The sequence below is a fragment of the Xenopus laevis genome, chromosome 4S, assembly GCF_017654675.1.
Source record: "Xenopus laevis strain J_2021 chromosome 4S, Xenopus_laevis_v10.1, whole genome shotgun sequence".
NCBI classification, from domain to species: domain Eukaryota; kingdom Metazoa; phylum Chordata; class Amphibia; order Anura; family Pipidae; genus Xenopus; species Xenopus laevis.
In genome coordinates this window covers 677,441-697,819 of record NC_054378.1, presented here as the reverse complement: position 1 = coordinate 697,819, position 20,379 = coordinate 677,441, and the positions used below count along the sequence as shown (strand labels likewise).

General features: G+C 38.7%; 1 protein-coding gene across 3 annotated transcripts in view; it reads left to right on the top strand.

The window, feature by feature from the left end:
* The window catches only part of LOC108715122 (pyruvate carboxylase, mitochondrial), a 132,270-nt gene that overhangs the window by 23,943 nt on the left and 87,948 nt on the right, over nt 1-20,379 (top strand). For all 3 annotated transcript variants that reach the window (XM_018259958.2, XM_018259960.2, XM_018259959.2), the window contains exons 4-8: nt 3,070-3,254; nt 4,222-4,387; nt 5,054-5,199; nt 7,224-7,341; nt 7,612-7,763. In XM_018259958.2, coding sequence (XP_018115447.1) covers nt 3,070-3,254; nt 4,222-4,387; nt 5,054-5,199; nt 7,224-7,341; nt 7,612-7,763 — 767 coding nt within the window. The remainder of the gene's footprint in view (nt 1-3,069; nt 3,255-4,221; nt 4,388-5,053; nt 5,200-7,223; nt 7,342-7,611; nt 7,764-20,379) is intronic.

Genomic DNA, 20,379 nt, shown 5'->3' with positions numbered 1-20,379 from the left:
GTGAGGGCATGGGACTAGCCAAACTGCCTACTGGATGACTGAAGTATGATAATGTGATTATATTCTTATGTATGTATCTATATTAGCGATGCACTGAATTCGAATTATCAGGATTTGTCAGAATCCTTCATGCAGGATTCTCTGAAAACCAACTCTGAATCCTTTCCCTGGGGCCATAAATGGAAAAGACATTCACGTGTTCAAATTGACACATGCATGTGTTCAAATTGATGCATGCACATAAACATTTTTAACACTTTGCAGGGTTTAGAAATCGGCTTGGCCAGGCTCTAGGATTCAGCGGAAACCTGCTGAAAAGGCTTGGTTTCAGGAAAATCCTTGATTTGTTGCATCTTTAGAATATATTAATGTATGAAGGGTTATAGAGCAGAATAATATAATGATGCTACAATCGGGTATCCATGTATGTATATTTTTATTTGTATAGCGCTCCTTGAGGGCAAAGCACTGTACAGCAAAACAATAAATTAGTAGTAACAAACAAGGGGTCATTGGAATAAAAAAACTAAGTGCATTATTAGAAATACAACTACATATATATATATATATAAAATATCAATACAAATAAATATAAAGTACAGTCATACTTAAAATTTAGACTAAGTGCTAGAGACTTGAGGAAGGAGGTCCCCGCCCTGTAGAACTTACAATCTAAGTAGATAATGGGTTATTTACAGACACAAATAGGTGGCCTGTGAAAATACGACAATAGTTGTATAATGCGATAAATATGATGTCAAACGTTTGTCATGTGAAAATTGTGATCATTGGGTAAGAAGATATTTAGAAAAGTATTATTAGTGAATTAATTGATATTGTATATTGAAAAATCTAATTTTGCAGTGGTGCCAAGAAAACCTGCAAGATTTATTGGAAGTTGGCCTAAATAAGCACCAAAAAACTTGTCAGAAATAATGGTAAAATTAGCTGCCACCCTTGCGTAGATAACGGCAGTTAGCACAAGAAAAATTTGTCTCTTTGAACATTAGTAAACATGGAAGTGGCATTAATTTTGTTTCAAGAACATTTGCAGCATTAATGGGTAATGAGTTGTAGAGGATTTTGATGAACTTTAGTAGCACAGATGCTTCATTGCCTTCGACATTGTAATTAATTTAAGCACAGTTACATTTATTTTGTTCTTTACAATATCCCATCTCAGAATGAAATCTGCGCACTGCTTTATATTTCAGGTCTCTGTACAGTATAAAATAGATGGAGCAAACCTTGGTGAAGCACTTGGCACCTATGGCCTAATTTAAAATTGGTGTTTCATCTTTAATAGCTTCATCAATAGTTTATACTTACTTGCACTTGGTCATCTGTAATCGCTATAGAAATAAATCAACTGGACTTGTTGTGGGTTTTTTTTCTGTGAGACTGGTGAAACGTCTTCAGGAAAAAACCACAGCAAGTCCAGTTGATTTGACTTATTTCTATAGATCTACCATGACCTGGATGAATGAGAACTCAAACATATGTCATCTGTAATCATTAGGAATCTCTTTTGGAGTTCTCGGTACTTGATCCTGTTCTATTGACTTTATGACCCTTAACCATTCACATATGATGCCAACTCTGTTCTCGCATTGTTATAAGTGACTGAAGAGGTTTGCAGGAGAGGTATATTGTTTGACCTGTAAAGGGGGGGCATGTTAACATTAAATGCAAATTGACATAATTGCTCCAAACCGCCACACTTCCAACTTGTACACCTAATACCTCCATTGTCCAGTTTTGCTTATCTAGTATTCAGAATATAAATCCACTTATTGCTGTCCCTTGTCTAGTAACTTGCCAGTCTCTAGAATGAGTGTTGATCAGTGTAATAACATCTACAGCAGAGAAAACATTCAGAAAAAGTGTCATTTTCTATTATCCTTGACTGGTTGATTCCAATGCAGCTGCAAGGAAAGAGACCTGTCCTCCTTCTAAACAAACCCCTTCTATACTTTCATGGAGCTGCGAGTACAGCATGTAAACAGATTAGACGGCACTGGATGCACTACCAAGTATCTCAATTCAGTCAAATGTCTGTATAGTCAATGTACAGCACTGGCCACTTTATCTACTTTAAGACACCGCATTTGCCATGTGATTAGTGAATGTTGCTCTGAGAACACTGCCTGCAGTGACTATGGAGATTTTCATTCATCCAGGTTATGGTATATCTAGTATAATTAATTCTAAAACAACAGAAGACCGCTGGTTTGAAAGAGGAGATTCATGTGAAGGTGGAGAAACCATCCCTGAACAGAGGCGGGGGCCTTCAACACCACCTGTCTGCTACATACAATGCTGTTCTAACATCTGTACCCCAGCGGTTTCAGAACACTTCACACATCCATTCATGCAACTGTCACAAGTAACACCTGTTTCTAGGAGACATTGGATAATCCTATCACTGTAACTCAAGGATCACACCTCTGTGAGTTTCAGATGTTGCCTCTCTGAAGAGTTACAATGTGCCATTGTGAGTGGAAGAGTTTATTCGTTGAGGAGTTCCCACGCCAGTCCATTAAACTGAAGAAGCTGCTCGGATGAGTAGTGAAATGTCTTCAAAGATTACTCAGCAAGTCCAATTGTTTTAGAATTATGTAAACTAGATACTGCCTGCAATGTTTTTCACAAATGTCATTACAGCTATTGGGGAACAGAGAAGATATTTTACAGCTTCACATCTCCCTAATGTCATATATGTCTTAGGGCAATGACCATGGGGGTGCTTTTTCACCTGCATTTGTTGCTGCAACAAACCGGCAGAAAATGACTTGCTGCTGTTGGTGCTTAGAATGCACAATATCCTTGTAATATTCTCAGTGCCCACGAATGCTAGGAATTCTCTGGAGTTTGGTCGTCACAATGAAATGAGGAAGACTAAACTCTACTTTGTCCTTGCCCTTAGTGTTAAAATATTTTGCATCACAAACCCAAAAATTGCTAAGGAGGACAGGATCCTGGTGGTACTTTGTGTTGCCTTTATTCCTTTTTTTTTGGTAGATGATTTCCAAGCAGCAATTTAAATTTTTTCTATCCATATCAAAACAGGTGAGATCGCCACACGTGTCTTTAGAGCATGCACGGAACTGGGGATAAGGACTGTAGCGGTCTATTCAGAGCAAGATACAGGCCAGATACATAGACAGAAAGCAGATGAGGCTTATCTCATTGGGAAAGGATTGCCACCAGTCCAGGCCTACTTAAACATACCAGATATCATCAAGGTTGCTAAGGTAAGTGATTTCCAGTAAGCAATGTGAATTATGCATAGAACTTGCCCCAGTGCAAGTATGCATTCAATGGTACATGCAACCCAAGGGAACCCTGTATTTAACACCTTATTAAAGCGACATTAACACAGAACCACAGAGTGCCATTAATTATAAATATGTAGAGGTCTAGCAGTGGATGCCCTTTCACCATGCCTCTTGTATGCGGCACATAATAAATAAATAAAACTGCCCATGGACAGGGTGATCAAACAAATCTCCAGACAGAATAAGCATGTTATTGGGCTATGTATGTCCCCAAATGAGTGGATTTATTTGTGTATGGCCACCTTAATGTTTTAATAATTGAATTTGTTTTAACAAAAATTGAGTTATTACTTAGAATTACATTTTATTTCATTATGCAGGTTTTGGCTGGAGTGCCAATTTAGTAAAAAAAAAATTATGGGAAAACAAAACATGGATGCTAAGTGAGCCTTTAAAATAGTTCTGTGCTGGGCAGCCATGCAGAAGAGGTACGTGCTTGCTGCCCCTTGACCTTTGAGCCCTAGGCACATGCCTCTTGTGCCTACCCTTGGTTCCGGCCCTGGTTCTGAGTGTTCAACTTATTTTTGGGTGTAAGATACTTGAATGTAGTATTCTATATATTTTATAGCAGTAAGGTTTCTATGATAGAAAAAACAATTATCCAGAATGCTTATGTTACTGTTCCACAAATTATTATTTAAATCACGCCTAGTTCAGCCCTCATTTGCTTTTCGTGTGCAAAAGAAACTTCCCTGGTAACTAAACAGATTCACATTGAAAGTAAATGTCTTTTTCCAGTTATTGGGAAAAATCTGTTGCTAAAAGCCCAGGTCCCAAGCACTTTGTGCAACTTGATCCTATATTTTGTTTTGTCTATTTCACAAGATATTGATACATTAATTCCTTGTCTTTCCCCTGCTAATGGGACTGAACATTTTAACAGGAGAATGAGGTTGATGCGGTTCACCCTGGTTATGGTTTTCTTTCTGAGCGTTCTGACTTTGCTCAGGCCTGCACAGACGCAGGTGTAAGATTCATTGGACCCTCCCCTGAGGTGGTACGCAAGATGGGGGACAAAGTAGAGGCCAGAGCCATTGCCATTCGTGCAGGTAAGAGAATATCTAGGTGTCAACCATGTAAATATATATGATATAGAAATCGCATCTGACCTGTTTATCTCAGCTTAAGTATAACCATTTTTATTCTGTTATCCATATCATGTGAATAGATAATGGATGCCAAAATTGAATGGCAGCTCCTATAACCACTTTGTAGCTTAATTATATAGGTGATTTTGAGTTAAGCACACAACTTTTACCAGGGCAGGGTAATATTACATTTTATAACATGCATGTAAAACCTTTATTTTTCTTTTGTGTTACTGGTACCTTGTGTGCTTTAATTTTGGCCAAGGTGTTGGTGCTGTTCCCTTGAAGGTATTCAGGGCTTTCTTTTCCACTTCTTCCATGTAAAGGTTTGCTACTGTTGGTCTCCAGTTTAACCTCATGCACTTTGTTGACAAAGTCCATGGAGTTTTTAATGTGGTGTACCGTGCTGCTAAATAAGGGGACTAAGATGTTGGCCACAGTTGACCTGAAGAAGCCACTCTGAGGGGTGAAAAGTTTTCAAGAAAAACTATAAATGCCCAGTTGCCTTTGAATTAATTCCACTAGATACCGTATATCATGACCTGGATAAATGAGAATCTTCATAGACATATTGCTGAACTAGTGTTTTTTTTTTTTTTTTTTTTTTTTTTTTGGAATCCTTCGTAGGGGTGCCAGTTGTTCCAGGCACAGACTCTCCAATCAGCTGCCTAACAGAGGCCAAGGAATTCTCTAACATATATGGCTTCCCTATAATATTCAAAGCTGCATATGGAGGTGGTGGACGTGGTATGAGAGTAGTGCGGAGCTATGAGGTATGCCAATAAACATTATATACAAGTCTCTTTTCTGATGTTTGTGTGCACAGTTCTTGCCCTGTAGACTGTATTTGTTCTTTAATGCATAAACGTAAAACCCATAACATAGTGGTGTTCATTTGTTAACACAAACCATTGCAGAAAACTATAGCAAGCAATCAGATAAACATTCATTCTTCTACCTGCATTAATCTGGTAAAAGTACCTTTGTTATTTGGTTGCTTGCTGTAGGTTATTGCACCAGGGCAAATTTACCCATTAGCTAGAAAATGAGGCTCCATTTGTGCAGATATAGGGCAATGTGTATGACGCAGCTAAGAGATATTCTGCAAAACAATTTTACATTGTTTACTGTACATGGCAGAGCATATGGTTGAATACTTTATATAATGTGTCTGATCTTTTTTTGTGGAGCATAAGCCTCCGTAAGGGTGAAGATACACAGAGTTTCTGGTAGCAGCTACTTGACATGGCTTTAAAATAGACAATGGTAATTATGCTTTTCTAAGACACTGGGGGTCATTTATCAATGCTGGGCAAATTTGCCCATGGGCAGTAACCCGTGGCAACCAATCAAATTGCTGCATTCATTGTTCTACTTGCTGCTGGCTTCAAAAAGCTAATCACTGATTGGTTGCTATAGGTAACTGCCCATGGGCAAATTTGCCCAGTGTTGATAAATGAGCCTCAGCGCTGTGTTTTAGCAGAGGCAACTCTGAGTATTGTCTATGGAAGAGTATTTTGTAGCCACAAAAAGCAGCTGCTACTAGTAGCTCTGTGTGTCTTCTCCCTAAACCTTCATTATTCCTCACCTATGAAACCTACCCCTACAAAAGCCAAACAGAAATAGGCAGACAATAAGCACATTGAGTGGGGCGTTAATGCAACAAACACAGATATCTACATCCATCCTATTTCCTTTGCACGTTTAAACAGTTTGATGCAATTTGCCAGTACAGGTATGGGATCCGTTATCTGGAAAGGTTGTCTCCCATAGACTCCATTATAGCCAAATAATTTAAATTTTTTAAAAGTATTTCCTTTTTCTGTGTAATAATAAAACTGTAGCCTGTACTTTATGCCAACTCCAATATAATTGATCCTTATTGGAAGCAAAGCCACCCAATGTGGGTGTGTGTATATATTAAAGGAGAAGGAAAGGCTAAAAGTAAGTAAGCTTTATCAGAAAGGGTTATATAAATACACCAGTAAACCCTCAAAGTAATGCTGCTCTGTCAAAAGAAACGGCACACTTTTTTTCCTTCTATTGTGTACTCATGGGCTTCTGTATTGGACACCAAGCTAATATGGCAGCTGCTATGCTAAACAAACAAGAGATTCTAGAGCTGTTTACTCCGATACGATAAAGCATTCTACAGAATAAATATGGTGTTATAGCTTGCACTGTTGTGGCTAATCTGTTGGCGATAAACTGCCTCAGTAGCTTCCCTTCTCCTTTAAATCTGAATTGAGCCAATTATTACCAATTCATTAAAATGCTCTTTGCTTTATAGATACTTGTTTATATCCCACATTTTGTTTATCTGAATCAGCTGGAGGAAACCTGTAGGGCACTTGTAGCTAATAAACAGTTTTTTTTGTATGTTTTCCTTAGCCATAAATAGTGCTAGCTATAGTGTCCCACCTCTGCATAATTTCTTCTCATTATTTTTCACCCCTTGGCCAAAATCTGCATCCAGAAGACTTTATTTCCATATACATTGCTGTGTAACAAACAGCTGGTGTTCTCCTCTTGCTGGCGATATATTAATAGGAGCTCCTCCTGCATGTTTATCTTGTAATTGTTAATGGCAGTTTCAGGATAATGGGCCCACTTACATTTTTAAACTTGCACTTTATTTGAGCATTTATGTCAATGTTCTAGTTGTATTTAGGTACAATTACATAAAGGCGTTAGAGGACTGCTATCAAGGTTTTGCTCAGGCGTGTTGGGAGATAATTTGAGTCATGTCTTTCTTTATTATATTGTTCCTCCATTTTTGTTGTTTTTATCTTTATAGGAGCTGGAGGAAAATTACACAAGAGCCTACTCTGAAGCCCTCTCTGCCTTTGGAAATGGAGCATTGTTTGTGGAAAAATTTATTGAAAAACCTCGTCATATTGAAGTTCAGATACTTGGTGAGTGGGATTTTTGTGCAGCTGGGGGCATACATATTCCTGTAGGTTTGACTACGGTGAATACAGCAATTTAATTCTTTGTTTTCTTTCTCCATAATTGTAACTGAAGAAGCTTTTTGTTTTTGGTCTCAAGTTGATGGCTGTTGTGGCTGTTCTAGTAACAATAAGGGGCTGATTTAAGACTTATATCCTAATCTAAGGCGATTGGTATACCTTGTGCCCACATGTTTTTGAAAAATAAAAAATGTGCGTTGCTTTTGCCCCTATCAGGTGATAAATATGGAAATGTGGTGCATCTGTATGAAAGAGACTGCTCCATCCAGAGAAGGCACCAGAAAGTGGTTGAAATCGCCCCGGCAGCTCAGCTGGACCCTCAGCTCAGAGACAGACTGACCCATGACTCGGTCAAACTGGCAAAACAGGTGAACAGCTAAATAAGTATTTGTTTACAAGCTTTGATATTGCCTTTTTTTTTATCACTGATGGGCACAGCATCAGCCTGCACAGAGAGACTGGATTTTGTCTCAGAGTGTGAAGGTATTCATTTTAGGGTCAGGACACATGCTCCGATTCAGGGAGATTACCCGCCTGGCGACAAATCTCCTCTTTTTCAGGGCGACTGAACTCCCCGAACTGCCTCCCGCCGGCTAGAATGTAAATCGCCTGCAGGATGGCACTCGGAGAGCTTCGTTTTCTGAAGTTGCCTCAAGAGGAAACTTCAGGCGACTTTGGAAAACTAAGCGCTTCAACTGCCATTCCGCTATCGATTTACATTCTAGCTGGCGGGGAGGCAGTTCGGGGAGATTAGTCGCCCTGAAAAAGAGATTTGTTGTCGGACGACCCTTGGTCCTGACCCTTAATGGGGAAATCCTGAATAACAGGCCAATGCTGTGCTTAGGCATGCCCAGGGATATTGGAGTGGAAAGAAGCGGATCTGCGTTTTCTCCCCCAGTATGTACAACACTGATAGATCATGCTTCCTCTGACATGGCCTAAGAGTTTTCATTGGAATTGTGATGATTACAAGCGATTAATCATATAGACTAGACAATGTTCTCTTCTCTACCAGTGCTGGTTATGGCAACAGTGTTGGACTGGTAAGCTCTGCTTCGTTCTGGCTTCTTGCATGGACGTAACAACACAATTAGAGGGCTATACAAGATCATCAGGTACATTTGCCTAGCAAGCACACTGATAATAGCAGCTTAGGCTTCATTGAGACAGTAACACCTTTATCTAATCTTAAAGGAAAATAAACCATTAACTTATGGAAATACAGGTATTGTACCTGTTCTCCAGAATGCTTCGGACCTGGTGTTTTCAGAATAACTGATCTCTCAACCTTTTTAATCTAATTAATAAATAAAAATAAAAATATATATATATATATATATATATATATATATATATATATATATATATATATATATATATATATATATATATATATATATATATATATATATATATATATATATATATATATATATATATATATATATATATATATATATATATATATATATATATATATATATATATATATATATATATATATGCATATATATATATATATATATATATATATATATATATATATATGCATATATGCATATATGCATATATGCAATGGGATCAGTCCCAGGATCAACTTGTACTATGAGCTATCTTCCATATCCCTGTATTCCCTCACTTGCTAAACACCACCCAACCCTTCCTTGTACCTATCTAATGCATCAGCCTGTACCCCTGATTCACTTCCCAGCTCTCCCTGTAACACCCCTTTCCCTCCTCTAATCTCATTGGCTCCCTCCTGTCTGCTGGGAGGAGCTACTGGTGAATAAAGCATCCGACCCTTCCTTGTACCTATCTAATGTATCAGCCTGTACCACTGATTCAGGGAGACAATTCCACATCTTCCCAATATTTAGCTTGAACCTCTTTTCTGCTAATCGGAATCCTTGTGTCAGCTGGAAAGACCTACTGGTAAATAAATCATTAGAGAGATTATTATATGATCCCCTTATATATTTATACATAGTTATCATATCTCCCCTTAAGCGCCTCTTCTCCAGCGTGAACATCCCCAATTTGGCCAGTCTTTCCTCATAGCTAAGATTTTCCCTTTACCAGCTTAGTTGCCCTTCTCTGTCCCCTCTCTAATACAATAATGTCCTGTTTGAGTGATGGAGACAAAACTGTAGGGCATATTCTAGATGGGGCCTTACCAGTGCTCTATACAGTGGGACCCCCTCCTCCCGTGACTCTCTGCCCCATTTAATACAAGTCAAGACCTTATTTGCCCTTGATGCTGCTGACTGGCATTGCTTGCTACAGACAAGTTTATTATCTACAAGGACTCCAAGCTCCGTCTCCATTATGGATTTGCCTAGTGCAGTCCCATTAAGGGTATAAGTGGATATTATTACATCCCAGGTGCATGGCTTTACACAGTCCCTTTAAGCACTGTCTCTCTACCAATTAAATTCTTACCACTATCGCCTTCATTAATGGCTTTCTTATTTTTAGAGATTCTTATTTTGAATGAATGCAAAACGCATTTCTGTCTGTGTTCTGAGCTGTCAATTAAACAATTATTTACTGTAATGGACCAGCAATAATTGGTAATGTGGTGTGATATGTTTGTGTAGATGTCAGTCTGTTTGACTAGAATTCCTCCACTTTCCTTGGTCTGTCTGAAGTTGCAGTCAGGGTTATTCCTTTGTGGCCACATGTGAGCCGTGTGGGGCTTTGAACTACTTTTCTGGTGTTGTCCTTGAAAAACTCTTGGTGGAGACTAAAAGGTAATCCTAAAATAATAGTCACTGTGGATTATTATTGTCCAGTTGTTTAATCTGGGTGCAAAGCCTTTGCCAAGGGCTCCAATTGTTTCATGCCTTTTTATACAATATAGATTAAAACAATACTTGTCTACTTGATACAACCAATCTTGACGCTTCCAGACTGAATGTGATATGTGCATTAAAGAAAATGAAAATAATACATTTGTGTTAGGATAACAGTCAATATGGCAATAGAGATAGTAGAGATTTAAAGGGCAACTATCACAAAAATGAAAATTTAATATAAAGGCAAGCTTCCTCATTCTGGAGTAAGACACTTTCTAAATACAATCCATTAAATATTCTCCATTGTTTGAAATAATCAAGTTTATCTTCACTGTTTCTCTCTCAGCATCTGTTTCTCTTCATTCTGTCTTCATGCAGCAGTTGGGTGTCAGATATTCACTGACAGTTACATCCAATATATCTTATAGGGGGGCTCCTTTTGTACTTTTATGAAGGTTTTTGTTTATTCCTTTTGTAAGCGTAGAAAGTAAATTCCTCTTATGACAATACCTTTATATTGCTACAGACGAGGTAACGTTCATTTCTAGATGAAACCGGCATTTTATGACAACCGTTTAAGTATCTTGAAACCTTATTGGTGGGGTCATCTATCTCCTCTGCAAAGAGAATCCAGGTTCTAAGGGCACATGAATGCCATTAATATTGAAGTACTTCTGACAGTTTAGCAGTTACGCAGCAACGTTTTATTACTAAAGGGCATTCCAGTAGAGGGCAGCCCAAACACTTGAAATTACCAAAGACTATTTTTATTATTTTATTGGTATTGTAGCTGGATAGAGCTTTGTATGCTGTTATTTTCCTCTGCAGTGCCAAGTCCGCTTCTAAATAATATCACAACAAAGGATTTCCTCTTGAGTATTTCAAGCATTATATGGAACAATCCTGGTTATTCAAACATGAATTTAGAAGGACCTTCTCTTACTAGATTCATAGTTATATGATCTGTAGAGGGAGCTGCATGGCACTGTTGTTGGTCCTCTTGGTTTTTTCTCCCACACCAATTATCCTGCTGTTAAGTTAATCTACATCTGTTTGCCCTTTGTAACATTGGTAGCAAAACCTCTAGGCCATGCTCCATCTATACCTTTTGTGACCTGATTAGATTGAATTACTCCTCCTACCACAAAGGAGATTGTATGAGTTGGCGTTGCACAAAGAAATTCACATTGATGCTGACACATATGTTTAGGACTGTTACATATTTTTCTTACTGTACACTGAATCAACCTCAGGGTTTCTTACTTTGGATGGATCCTTAATTGTTACTTATTATTTATCAGATAAAGCAATACAGTAAATTAGAAGAACCCAGCTCTTTCAGCCAGTTATTTATCAAAATCCAAAAATTTCTCACTATTTTCTGAAATCCACCCCGACCAAATCCACACAGACTCCCCCCCCCCCCCCATTTATCAATACGTTTGCATGATAAAATAGAAAAGAAATCCAATTGCACTAATTTTTGGGATTTCTCTGTGAAAACTTAGGCTTTTTTTGGATTTGATGCCTGAAATCTGCAACTTTTTTTCAGATTTGACAACCAAAACCACAAAATCTGCATCAGATAAAACAATACAGTGAATACACTAGAACCCAGCACTTTCAACACATTACTTTTTTGGGGGTTATTTATCAAAATCTGAAAAATTCTCACTTATTTCTTGAAAACCACTCAGACCAAATCCACACAGACTTTTCCCCCTATTTCTAAAACAAAATTTCACAAAAATTTTTTGCGCTGGAAAAGACTTCGGAATGTGTCAGTGAAAACTGTGGCTTTTTCGGATTTGACTCCCGAAACCACCAAATCTTTGGATTATTGAATGAAACCCAGATCAAAATGTCAAACTGGACATCTTCCATTGACTTCTACATGATCTCTGCAGGTCTGAGTTGGAGTACTTTTTTTATTTGGACTTTTAACACAATTGGGTTTTAATAAATCTCGAAAATTTAGAAATGTTATATTTGTTTTAAACATAGAACTGGGCCATATATCTGAGAAAGTGTAATGCTACAGAAAGAGGGGACATATATAATTTGTAGGGGCCAGGGCCGGAACTGGGGGTAGGCAGAGTAGGCGCCCGCCTAGGGCACAATCATGATGGGGGGCGCACATTTAAGGGACTCTTGTTTTCTTTTTTTTAAAAACGCTGGCATGCTTGGCCTTTAATAGTTTTTAATTTTATAAACCACCTATTCCAACCCCCTCTTGCCTGTGATTTGTACTGCTGGCACTCCCCATCTCCCTCTTGGCATCGGGCACAAGTACAAATTAGGGGCAATATGATGGATTATTTTGGCTGCTGCTGGCATAGGTACAGATTGGGGGCTTGGGAGCAATCTGAGAGATTGACTGCCGTTGGCACAGGTACATATGGGGCAATATGATAGGTGCTGGCACAAGTACATGGGGCAACATAATGGGTGTGCAATTTGAATGGTAAGGTTGGAAATGGTAATGTAGGACCCAGTGGGGGCACTGATTGCAGTCCTTGCCTAGGGTGCCAAAATATTTTGGCCCGGCCCTGTTAGGGGCAATTAAGGTACATACCCTGGCCCCTACCTCCAGCAGCACCAGCATGAAAGTCTTATCTTAATGGATACAGTGTTTTAAAATGTGTGGCTAAAGTCACTGTTCCTGTAGAATTGGTAACAGTAAGGGCTAAACTCCACCACAAGCCAACTTGGGTTGGATCGACCAGTCGGATGGTGTCGAATTGGGTCAAAATATAATGGGACTGCCTAGAAAAATCTGATGCAGAAACTACACGTAAAATTTTCCATCTAACACAATTGTCGAATGTGAACGATGCGTCTTCAACCCACAAGATAGGAAAAGGATTGTGTCAGACTTTTTTTTTTTTCTCTTTGAAATATATTGACTGTCAACACATGAAGAAGACTCCATCCGACTTTATCTGATCCGACTTTACATTCTAGCCTAGGAGGATCAGATTTGGTAGCATCCTACAATATCTCGTGGTGTTGCATTGAAGGATCACATAACATTTGACCCACAAGGCTGATGAAAAGCGTTTGTGGAGTTTTACCCTAACCATTATGGATAAACAATCGTAGGAACTATAAAATATTATAAAGTTAATTTACAACAGCTAGCATAGTTGTGCTATTGGAGATTTCCCTACAGTTCAGTTGTGTGAAAAGTCCCATTTATTAAAAGAACTTGTGTAAAAAGACCATATAGTTGCCCTCAGTTCTCCTGACTCCTATTACGAGTCAAGTGCAGCTCCGCCTGTTGGGAGGGGAACACACTTGCAGTGGTAAATGACACCTTATATGGGGCAAATTTACTAAAGGGCGAAGCGAAAATTCGCCAGCGTGACGTCATTTCTGAACTTTGCCAATTTACTAACGGTCTCTGCCGTAACTTTGCTAGCGAAGGAGAGAATCTAGCGGTACTTCACTCCCTAACGCTTGGCGAATTTTGAGCTCTGGCGAATGGACGTAATTACGCAAATTCACTATGATGCGGATTTTACTGAACGTTACCTCTTGCGCCAGTCTTGCCTTTGCCTTCTCAGACCAGGCGAAGTGCAATATAGTAGATAGGAAGTAGGGATGCACCGAATCCAGGATTCGGTCAGGATTCGGCCTTTTTCAGCAGGATTTGTATTCGGCCAAAACCTTCTGCCCTGTCGAACCGAATCCTAATTTGCATATGCAAATTAGGGGCGGGAGGGAAATTACCTGACTTTGTCACAAAACAAGGAAAGAATTTTTTTTTCCCCTTTCCCACCACGAATTTGCATATGCAAATTAGGATTCGGTATTCGGCCTAATCTTTCACAAAGGGTTCGGCCCAATCCAAAATACTGGATTTAGTGCATCCCTAATAGGAAGTCCTAAAAAAATAGTTGATAATCCCAAAAAACACTAGCGTCTTTTTTCCTTTTTCAGAGTTATAGGCTGAAAAAGAGCGTAAATTATTTTTGGGGTAACTGGCTTCCCCCTACATTTCCTAACATAAGGCACATAAACTATACACTGGACTCGTGTAGGGCAATATAACAACTCTATTTTATTTTATTAAGGATTCCCAAGTTTGTGTAATGCAGGGATCCCCAACCTTTTGGACCCGTGAGCAACATTCAGAAGTAAAAGGAGTTGTGGAGCAACAGTAGCATGAAAAATGTTCTTGGGTTGCCAAATAAAGTGCTGTGATTGGCCATTTGGTAGCCCCTATGGGGATTATCAACCTACATTGAGGCTCTGTTTGGCAGTACAGCTGGTTTTTATACAACCAAAACTTGCCTCCAAGCCTGGAATTCAACAATAAACACCTGCTTTGAGGCCACTGGGAGCAACATCCAAGGGGTTGGAGAGCAACATGTTGCTCACGAGCTACTGGTTGGGGACCACTGGTGTAATGTATTGGCTGCAACATATACGTCCATTCAACTTTACCTTCCTGCTGTATGCAAATTAGGCAACACTAGCGCAACTTCGCTTTGCGTGTCGCAGTAACGCTAGCGCAACTTCGTCGGTGTTCAACGCCTTGGACGCAATTTAAGATTTTAGTGAATTAGTGTTGTCCTGGCGAATCATCTCCGTGAGTTTGCCCCATGTGTGTTGCTCTTGTTTGTGACTTATACAGTCAACGTGAGACCTAATTATTTCAAGTTACAAAATGAATATAACAAGCCTAACAAAGGGAATGATGTCTTTGAATAGAGTCTTGTACATTGGAGCAGTGTTTTCCAGTCTCCAGGTCACTGTTGGATGAGTCAGATAATTGCAGATGTGTGTTCTAGTTAAGTTCTCAAATCCATATTTTTCGATTTCTTCTTCTGATATTATAACCTTCTTTATATATACAGAAGAAATATGCAGCTGAAACATTAATGGAAGGTGTATAGTTTCAAAAGCTCAACAGAGACAGCAGATGGCAGTTGGCTGCCTCCTTCAGACTCCATACTTTAAATCATTTAAATTAAACAAATTTGCCAGGTATATGCTAAGAGGATGAGCTACACTTGCATATATTCTCTTTCCATCGAATTTCATGTCATGAAGAACGTTAAATGTTTGTTGTCTGTAAATCCTATCAATTGTATTGTTGGTAACTCCTCTGGTGGTGTGGATTACTGCAAGTAATGGGTTGCTCCCCATTGAAGGAGGACTTGGTTTTGACTGGTATTGTTTTACATTTTGAATATTAATAGGCATTTACAAAATCGGCAAAATCCTTCCTTTTGATGGCTTGTCTACTTGCTCGGCAATAGCTTGGTGGTCTCCTACTGTGATTTCATTCACTGTTATGGTATGAGTTTTTGATTTGTAAAGGAAGCACATATTGGGATATAACCTGTCCTGTAAAATAATTACTTTCAGCCTGTTTAAGGCCTGTGGTCCACAGAGAACAGAGAATCTCAAGAGTTTTGCTTTCATTTAATAGCAGTGGGAAACCATGTGCATAGCCAAACACCTTTGACTTTATTTTAACATTAACAACTTCAAGTTTACCCCATTTATCGCAACAGGTAACAAAATGAATCGGTTAATAGCGCTGCTCCAGCAGAATTTTGCTCTGAAATCCATTTCTCAAAAGCGCAAACAGATTTTTTTTTATATTCAATTTTGAAATCTGACATGGGGCTAGACATATTGTCAGTTTCCCAGCTGCCCCAAGTCATGTGTCTTGTGCTCTGATAAACTTCAATCACTCTTTACTGCTGTACTGCAAGTTGGAGTAATATCACCCCCCCCAGCAGCCTAACAAAGGAACAATGGGAAGGTAACCAGATAGCAGCTCCCTAACACAAGATAGCTGCCTGGTAGATCTAAGAACAACACTCAATAGTAAAATCCAGGTCTCACTGAGGCACATTCAGTTACATTGAGATGGAAAAACAGCAGCCTGCCAGAAAACATTTCTCTCCTAAAGTGCAGGCACAAGTCACATGACCAGGGGCAGCTGGGAAATTGATAAAATGTCTAGCCCCATGTCAGAATTCAAAATTGAATATAAAAAAAAATCTGTTTGCTCTTTTGAGAAATGGATTTCAGTGCCGAATTCTGCTGGAGCAGCACTATTAACTGATAACATGTTTTCCGATGACTGTATCCCTTTAATCAGTTTTATTTTTACCAAGATCTTGTGTCTCTATTGTTAGTGACCCTTTGGGAAGAGACGATCAAGATTTTTCATACACATCCATAAACTGTATTGGAAATAAATCCTGTTTTCCATAGTACAGTCTGAGCGCATGGATTATTTAGTGTACATTTTTCTCTACATTTGCAGCCCTAGTAGGAATAAATAGACGGCACTAATCCCTGTGGAGTATTGTAATAGTCAAGCAAATGAATGTCATTTTTTTTTCCTTTGAAAGCTACAATTTTTAATGTAATTGTATAGAGTAAAACAGGCAAAATGAATGTCTGTCGGAGTAAGATTGCGTCCCAAATTTACATACAGTAAGTGTTATTTTTCATGCTTATCTGGCCTCTGGAATTGTAGATATTTGATTGCAGAAAGCAATACTGTAATTTCTAATTTGTACACTACACAGAGGGCCACTCGTGTGTGAAGTAGCACTTTAGAGATGACTAATTTGCATATCCCAATTTGTGCAGCCACCCAAACCTTCATCATTTGGGGGAATTTTGAAAATGTCACTTATTCTTTGCATTAACGTTGCATGACTATTATTTGGCATGTGTTTAGCTGATCACAATAAGGGACATTTACGCCCACAAGTGCAGCGCAATTGTACAAGTGCAGTTTTCAGCGGAATTAACATGTTTTTCCCCCAATAATGGAGAACTTTTCTCCGATTTCCTCTGCTGTTGCGCTTGCCATAAAAACGAATGTGATTGTACATGCAGTTAAATACAAATCAGATGCAATTCCACTGAAGCTCTTCAAAATATGTGTTGTGTATTCCGCAATATTATCCGTATAGTGTATAAGAGAAATGTAGAGTCCGCAATTTACCACAGCCAGGTAAAAGATGCAACCAAGGTTCCCAGAGATGAAACGATTTATTCAGATTATCCAGCTCAGAGACAGCAAATGATACAGAGATCTTTCAAAATGTGCCCACAGGTTATACTTCCTTCCTTCTCTCTCTCCCTCTTCTTCCCTTCTTCTTCTCCTCTGCTTCCTAATCTCTCTTCCTCTCCTTCCCTTTCTCTTCAGCCCTCCTTCCCCTTTCTTCTTCTTTCCTCCTCCATTGTTATACTGTTTCTATGACATTGACCCAAATGGGGAATGGTTCTGATTGGCTGATGACAAGTTAAACAGGAAAACCAGCTAATTTCTTTAGATGTCCCTTTTACCAATAACAACTGTACAAACAGTTCCTCTTTGAAATGTAAAAGACCCTCTCCAGATGGTCTCTTCGAATGTGTCCCACCTATTTCTTATCTTGCATTTTATTACAAGACAGGATGAGCTCCTTTGAAGGAGTCATAAAAATGCAGGATACCTTCTACCTAAGGATTAATTACAATCGGTCTATATATATATTACTACAATATGCTTGGTGAATATCCGGCATAAAAGTAAGAATTTTTAAGTACCAAATCCTCCATGAAAGATTTAGCCAAATATGAGCAAAATGAAGGCATATTTACTACTAAAGGGTACCTTCTCATAGATATAGTTATTGATGAGTGAAAATTTTCGCCATGTTTCACTTCAAATGACGCCAATAGACTTCACTGGATAAAAAAAATTGTTGTGATACAAAAAAAAAAATTGATGCGCATCACACACATCACGTGTCAAAAAATTTGCCGCCCGTAGACTCTTATGCATTGGTGATTTTTGCCATTTCGCAAATGTCTGGTGAAACGGGTCAGATTCGCCCATCACTAGTTCTAGTGCCTTAGTATCTTATTTATTTATGTTTGACAAAGGATGTTCACTGTTTGAGTCCTTGAAAAATGGGAAAAAAATCTCTTTTGTAATAATCTCTCGGGAACATCATGCATATTTTATAGCATGCATTGGTTTGATGTGTGGGAGAGATGCGCTTTATTTCTTCTAAGCTGATCTGACACTCTCATAAGAGACATTCTGGTGATACTGCAGGACATGAATGATGTGACAGATGGACAACATGTAGCACTATTCATAAACATGATGTTTACTTTCTGAGATTTACAAATTACAATGCATTATTTCATTCTGAAGTCTCTATGGTAATGTTTCCATCTTTGATTTTCTGTATATATAATATATATGTATAACTTTTATTTGTAAAGTAAGGAGCCACGGAGCAGTATATGCATAAAAGTGCAATATAAATAAATGTACAAAAGTACGTAATAAATATACACCATACAGAAAGTTTAAGTGCGATGTGGTAAGAGACGCAGTGGGAAGGTGGTCCCTGCCCCATAGAGCTTACAGTCCAAGTGGGTGGCTAACATACAGCCACAAATTGGAGGGAAAAACGTGCACAAAGTAAAAAGCATTGTCCAATATGTACCAGGAATAGACTAATGTTCTAGTGCTCCAAATGGAAGTTTTTTTGTTTTTTTCTTGAAGAAATTATTAGAGCACTCCTTGCGGAGGAATTCAGGGATGGAATTCCAGAGTTACGGAGCAGCGTGATAGGAAGGTTTGAGACTAGAGGTGGCAGTGGATGGCGTGAATATGTTTTTAGTCTGATAATTGTTCAGGTATGGGATCCATTATCTGGAAACCCAGAAAGTTCCGTATTATGGAAAGGCCGCCTCCCCTAGACACCATTCAGGGGAGGCTAAACTTCACAAGGATATTCAGATTTCTAAAAATGATTTCCTTGTTCTCTGTTATAATAAAACAGTATCTTGTACTTGATCCCAAACGAATATAAATTCAATCCTTAAGGTGGCCATACACGGGCAGATAAAGCTGCCGATATCAGTCGTTTGGACCAATTTGACAGCTTATCTGCCCGTGTATGGGGGCTTCCGACGGGTCTTCCCGGTCGATATCTGGCCTGGATATCGATCGGGGAGGTTTGATTTTTAACCGACCGACCTGTCGGAGCCCCTTGGCGCATTGTAATTTGATCGTTCGGCAATACGGCCGAACGTTCGAATTACCCCCGATATAGCCATGCCGAGCGGATCTTTGAGTCTATGGCCACCTTTACTGGAAGCAAACCCCACCTATATGGATTATTTAAAGTTTACATGATTTTCTAGTAGACTTAAGGTATGAAGATCCAAATTACGAAAATATCCCTTATCTGGAAAACCCCAGGTCCTGAGCATTCTGGATAACCGGTCCCATACCTGTACAACAAGGAATATGAGCTGTTTCAATGTACATTTTCCTTTTTCTCTGAAATATTTTGCTTGATAATTAGACAATTAATTTTTTACTCTTTGTTTCCAAACTGTATTTCAACACTTGACTGAACCTTTCAAATTTTAATCACATCATAAGCTGCACGTATCGTACATCTTTGATGAAATTAGGAACAAAATGCTTACAAATAAAAGCAATGTGTCTGTTTTCTTTTACATGTGAATCAAATGCTGTTGCTGGTTTTATTATTTAGTTAAATGGGCCCTGCTGGATGACGTCTGATCTAGTGCAATGTGGAGCGAGGGTAAATTATTCTGCCATTTTTGCAATGTCCATGCTGTGTTCCATCAAGTACTGTAGGCTTTATTTTCTAGGCCGCTTTCTAAATGCTATTTTATCCATCTCTCCTATCCTGCTCACTCTCTGACATTTCTATTTAGTTGCTTAGAAACTACAGTTGTTTACTGATCTCCCACTGGATAGAAAAAAAAAAAAACTCTTTGGATTTTGGCTTTCCACCATTAAATAATTCTGAAAGCAAAGTCTGTCATTATGAATTCAGACAAAAGTCGGTGTGACCCATTTCACACAATAGAGAATCAATTTAAACAACGCAGGGGGTCTTAATCCTGAAGTTTGGAAAGTAGTCGCCACACTGCAAATGGTCCATTCTGCTGCCATCTGTTAATTGACCTTTTTTTAATCACCTAGAACAACTATAATATAGATTGTCCATTATTTGTCTAATATATATATCTCTGTAGTTAAAATGTAAATGTTTGAAAAGTAGGAAATTGTTGCTTGCACTAAAGTTTGGAACCCTTCTCTACTTGTGCAGTGATATATATACAAGTCCCTTTCCATTATTACTTGATTAGGCCTTAATAGCCATTAGGG